Raw genomic sequence first — 5,261 nt, 5'->3', positions numbered from 1 at the left:
TTTTATATTTGTTTAATATTTAATTTTAATTTTTTTATTTATTTATCTAACTTCCCACTGTCTTTTGATAGTTAATTATTTCTTTTTTTCTTTATTTTCATACATCTTTTCTTTTCACTAATACTATATCATCATTTTGTTTTATGACCATCTATAGATTTAATATTAACTTACTATTTATATATTTTATTAAATAATGAAATTTGAATAAATATTTTATTTTAAATAATATTAAACTATTAATTACACACAAGTTATAGTGTACCACAAATGGATTAATTTTACATTAAAGATGGGTCAATTAATTAATTCTCCTATTATATATACCACATGGGTTCGAACAAAAGAGAAAAATAATTTAAAATAGCCCCACATGCTGCATTTAGAACTATGAAGAGCAATAACAGTTAAAGAAATCATGTGCAAGGAATTCTAGCACATGCACTGCCCAACTCACATATATATACATATTATTAAAGATATTAATTACATTATTATACTAACTTGAATAAACTGAAAATACTATGATTATATCAATAAACTCAGGTTATAATAAATACAGTGATCAGACAAATACCCATTACAGTAACAATAACTTTACATGCAATTCCTACCAAGTAAAAGAAAAATAATTCAACAGGGGAAGAATTTTGTACACATTTTTAGGTTAAATTAGGGGACCAAATATTCTTGTTACAAAAATTAACCAAATTACAAAAAGAAAATTCCAATTCCAAGAGAGGAAGATGTGAATGTGATTAGTAGGTAGTCAACATGAATAGGCGACCCTGTGGAGGACTCTATCTCTGAGAATTCCATTGTAAAGGGCAACTCTATTGGCTGGCATTTCTTCAACTTTCCCACCTTTCTTGGTGTTTGAATATTTAATGAAATTAGGGTTGTTGGTGGCAATGGCATGGGAACTGCAACTGCGCAATTTCCTGTACTCATCACTGTTCCCAATTGGGTCCACCACATCTTCTGCAAAGTGCACTCTCTTCTTCTTTTTCTCTTTTCTCTTCCCTTCCTCTGCACCACATGCATTCCCACCATTAATTTAAATCAATGTTCGTCTTATCTAAAAATTTGGACTTGTTCGAAAAAATAATTATTTATTATTTAATATCTTAATATGTCATCCTACAACAATTTTGTATGTGAAATTATGACATCTCATATTTGGTCTAATTCTAATATTATATTAAACGATCGCATGGTTTAAAAATTTATATAGTTAGAAATGATGACAGATATTGTAAGTGAAAAAATTGTCCTAAAGATAAACGTTAAAAAGGGATTGATCAATTATCAATAAATTACTTAAATTATTTCTATTATTTAAATAATTATCATTAAATTACTTACCATGTCCGTCTCATGATCAGTGTAGAAAAAATATCTTTTAATGGGATTATCAATGTAATTATTCAAGAATAAATTTGTTTTTAGAGTATTTTTTTCTTAATAAATGCTTAATCCATATTGAGTAAATTCACATGCCAACTCCCTTAATAAACGTTGTTTTCTTGTTGAAATTTTTATCATGCAAACTAGCTATATCTATATATGTAGGTCAAATGAAACAGTTTCGCCAAAATATTAATTGGCACAAAGAAGAAATTAAAAAAAAAAATGGCGACATAACCTTCTTAATTTATTTTAAAAAATAAAGCACCATCGAATATGGGAGACAACGAGCTTCTTTTTCTAAAATTTGTTATTTAGAAAGATAAATCACAATTAATCATGTTTGTGTACGTTGACAAAAATTATGAAATGAAATATGGGAAAGAACGCGGGGTGGGGTGGGGTTGGGGGGGGGGGGGGGGGTTATGTACCTGAAGAGATGATGCAAGATGGTGGGAGAGGCTGAGAAAGGAGAGGGAAATGGGGAGTTGACGGAGACTTTTGGAGGCGAAAAGCCAACAGAATTACTGTGCCGGAGACTGCCATGGCCGTGGCCAATACCATTGCTTGGGATGACAGAATTGAAGACATGAAGACTGATGTGATTATCTCTGAATTCTGTCTCTGTGAGAGAGAGAGAGAGAGAGAGAGAGAGAGAGGTGAGTTGTTTGATGGAATGAGAGTGGGGAGAAGAAAATTGAAATGGTTTCTTTATTTAATGTGGAAGTTGGGAAGCAGTTTCGTTGCTGTCTGAAGAGTGCAATTGCTTTTCTTTACTTCGTCATTTACAATTTTTTTGTAAAATTAATGTTTGGGTCAAGTAAAAGGTTCCTTTCGTCATACTTTTTCTATAGTTTATGTTCTGTCTTAGTCAGCAATTTACGATGACCACATTTGGCAAAAGGGCTTTTTAATCATGTAAGTGTTGGTTTCGGATGACCAAATATATATATATATATATATATATATATATATATATCTATATATTCATCACTATGAAATGCTCTCTCGTCCCAATAAAATGTCCCCCTTTTGGTTGAAGATATGGTTTTAAATAAAAGTGAAAACACAAAAATCAATTTTGATTATATTATTTCAAATTATTTAGTAAATCTAATATTAGGTTTAATTACATGGACGCACCCTGCCCTTTATAAAATTATGAGATAATTACACTTCTCTTTCCTGAAATTTAGTATAATTACACGTAGATAATTTAAAAAATTATATTTAGCACTCCTGAGGTTTGTTACTATTTGACAAATAAATTCCTTTGTTAGTAGTCATAGACCCACGGTTCACTTATTACTAATTTACTATAAATCAAATAAATTTTTTGCAATCAAATTACCCTCATACGTCTCCACGCGTTAACGAGTGTGGGGAGATATATTTTCACCATTATAAGGGTAGTTTGATCGAAAAAAATTTGCTTGACCTGAAATTAAGGAATGTATAATTACTCCTAAAATTATAGATAAAGTGAGCTAACGCCACCTCATAATGTCTACTTGTAATTTTATCAAAAAACGGCATTTGTATAATTAGACTTAACCTTAAGGATCTTCGATATGACATACTTTAATACTATAAAACTATTAGTTTATGTGGAAGAGTTTGCATGGAAAAAATTTTCAAAATAAATTGTAAGCAATAAAGAGAGTTTATATATGAACTTTTTTGTAGTTTCTATATAGAAAAGATATGGGAAGTATTGGTTGCGTGTGTAAGCATACTGATTCAGTAGCTCCAATGGCCATTTAAAGAGAAATGTCTGCCAACTTTTGCAAGGAAGTAACCAATAATACGTTTATCCAATACGATAGAAAGGCATTCATAGGTGCACATCGTCTTTAAATTTTATACAGACGTAAGAAACCTCTCGTCCAGCCCCCACCCTACCCACTACACAAAAAAAATTGTGTTCGCAACGAATTTTGTATGCAATTCGTGGCAAAATTGTTTTACCATGGACAGTTTCCAATGGAATATTTTCCACGACTATAGGTAGTAATATTATCGTTGCAACGATTTTTCGTCCGTGACAAAATTCCATTGCAAATTGTGTTGTGGAAACTTTAACTTTCAGTGAATTTTGGAACGGGCGTTAGAACAACTTTTGCAATGAATTTTATAATACTTGGGCAACAATCTTTGTGATAATATTTCGTGGCAAAGTTTAATTGCAACAATTGCGTTGCAAACTCTTATTTCATTTGCAACAGTAATTGTAGCATAAGTCATTACAAAATTGCAACGCATTGATTATTCATTGAAATTTTATGAATGTTTTTTTTTCTAAAATTCATTGCAATGTTTTATTATAAAAATTTACAATAAGTTATAACTTTCGTTTTACAATAATTTTTGTTTCAAATTTTTTATATTTAATGTTTAAAAATAAAATCGTGTTTAATTTTTCTCTAATAAGCTATAAAATTCAAACATAACAAAATATTTAATTAAAAAGTAAACATATGAAGGGTAAAATACACTCTCCTCCAAGATGGTGAGAGGTTCTGCCTGCTGGTAGATGAGAGGAATGTTTTTGACACCGTTCATATTTGTTTACTAGTTAACTAGCATCTTCGTTGCATGATATTGCAAAAGTAACCGGCTCTTAGCACTTTGTTGGCTTAGGACCGAAGCCCCCACATGGGCTCCACAACACCCCCTATGAATTTCTTTGAATACATGCAATCTTTCTTCATGGGATAGACATTTTAACAGGGAGTGTGTGAATGCTTCTTTATAAAGGATGTAGCAAAAAACGGGTGACTCGAGGCTTAAGGGATATGTCTTCTCAAAGTTTGGGATCGTTAGCAACAACCTCGACGGAATCCTGGTTGTGAGAAATCTTCCATAAGGATAAGAAGTCCTGAGGGATGCACCTCGAGATTTCAAGGGCGATTAGGGTGTGGCACATACCCTCTTGTCAAGATGCACAATTTAGCTCAACTCAGAACCAAATTGAACTAATAAAAGAATAGGCTGATTAGGCCCAAGACCACCTGGTCCTAGACCAGACCTATTGGGCCTTTTTGTTTTTTTAATAATGCATGGCATAAAATTTTTATTTTATTTTTTGAAATTTATTTTAAATTCTTTTTGAATAAATCATCATCTAAGTTTAATATTGTAAGCTTGTTAGTCAAATTATTATTTAAGTCATTATATATGCTTACTATTATTTTTCTATATATAAATTTTTGTGATCTAATTTATTATTTATTTTATAAGATAATAATAAATTTAAGTAATAAATTATAAGAAGACCTCAACATCAACCAAAAAAAAAAAAACACATTCGAGCCTGACACGGGCCTGGTTTGGGCCTTGTTAAGGCCTCAACCAAGGCAATCCATAGGTTGGGCCTGAATTTAAAAATGCTCCCAATTGAGGCCCACTTAGACGCCCAAGACTGCCTCAAGACCGGCCATGAACAGTAGTGGGCTGGTCTTGGGCCAAGCTTTTTCAAGCTGGTCCATATCGATTTTGGGCTGACCCAACCTACCGTGCACCTTAACCCTTTTGTCTTTATCATGACCTACGTGGACGCCTTCCTAGTTGATGCATGCAGATGTTTACTTGCCACCTAGGAAGGGTAGCCAACTCAGCTGCCAATTCGCATCGAGTATCTTGGGCCAACAGGCTTCGGGTGTAGTCCATCTTAATTGGGCCCCTTCTCGTGGGGTCTAGTTCACCACTAAGCTATCCCTCCTTAGGCTTTATGCATATTTAGGCCTCCTTGTTCCAGGTTGTCGTATCAGTTGGGCCTTTGAGTGGGCTAAGCCATTTATTTGTGCTGGATGTGGTAATTTTTGGCATCACAAAACTTTTAAGTTGAGTGTTAA

The 5,261-nt window shown here is 32.7% G+C and overlaps 1 protein-coding gene across 1 annotated transcript; it reads right to left on the bottom strand.

The window, feature by feature from the left end:
• Positions 1 to 500: 500 nt before the first annotated feature.
• Positions 501 to 2,096, bottom strand: LOC110012002 (uncharacterized). The gene is made up of 2 exons (XM_088880782.1): positions 1,839 to 2,096; positions 501 to 1,029 (listed from the first exon to the last, which is right to left on the bottom strand). The coding sequence occupies exons 1-2, from the start codon at positions 1,996 to 1,998 to the stop codon at positions 770 to 772; spliced, it is 420 nt and encodes a 139-aa protein (XP_088736908.1). The 5' UTR covers positions 1,999 to 2,096; the 3' UTR covers positions 501 to 769.
• Between the last annotated feature and the right edge of the window lie 3,165 nt (positions 2,097 to 5,261).

The sequence above is a fragment of the Sesamum indicum genome, linkage group LG5 (genome assembly GCF_026168435.1).
Source record: "Sesamum indicum cultivar Baizhima isolate 11 linkage group LG5, ASM2616843v1, whole genome shotgun sequence".
NCBI classification, from domain to species: domain Eukaryota; kingdom Viridiplantae; phylum Streptophyta; class Magnoliopsida; order Lamiales; family Pedaliaceae; genus Sesamum; species Sesamum indicum.
This window is presented reverse-complemented; position numbering and strand designations above follow the sequence as displayed.

Coding starts and splice junctions, on each gene's coding strand:
- LOC110012002 (XM_088880782.1), bottom strand. CDS start 1,998: ATGTCTTCAATTCTGTCATCCCAAGCAATGGTATTGGCCACGGCCATG. Junction 1,030..1,838: donor ATCTTGCATCATCTCTTCAG/GTACATAACCCC, acceptor CATGTGGTGCAG/AGGAAGGGAAGAGAAAAGAG.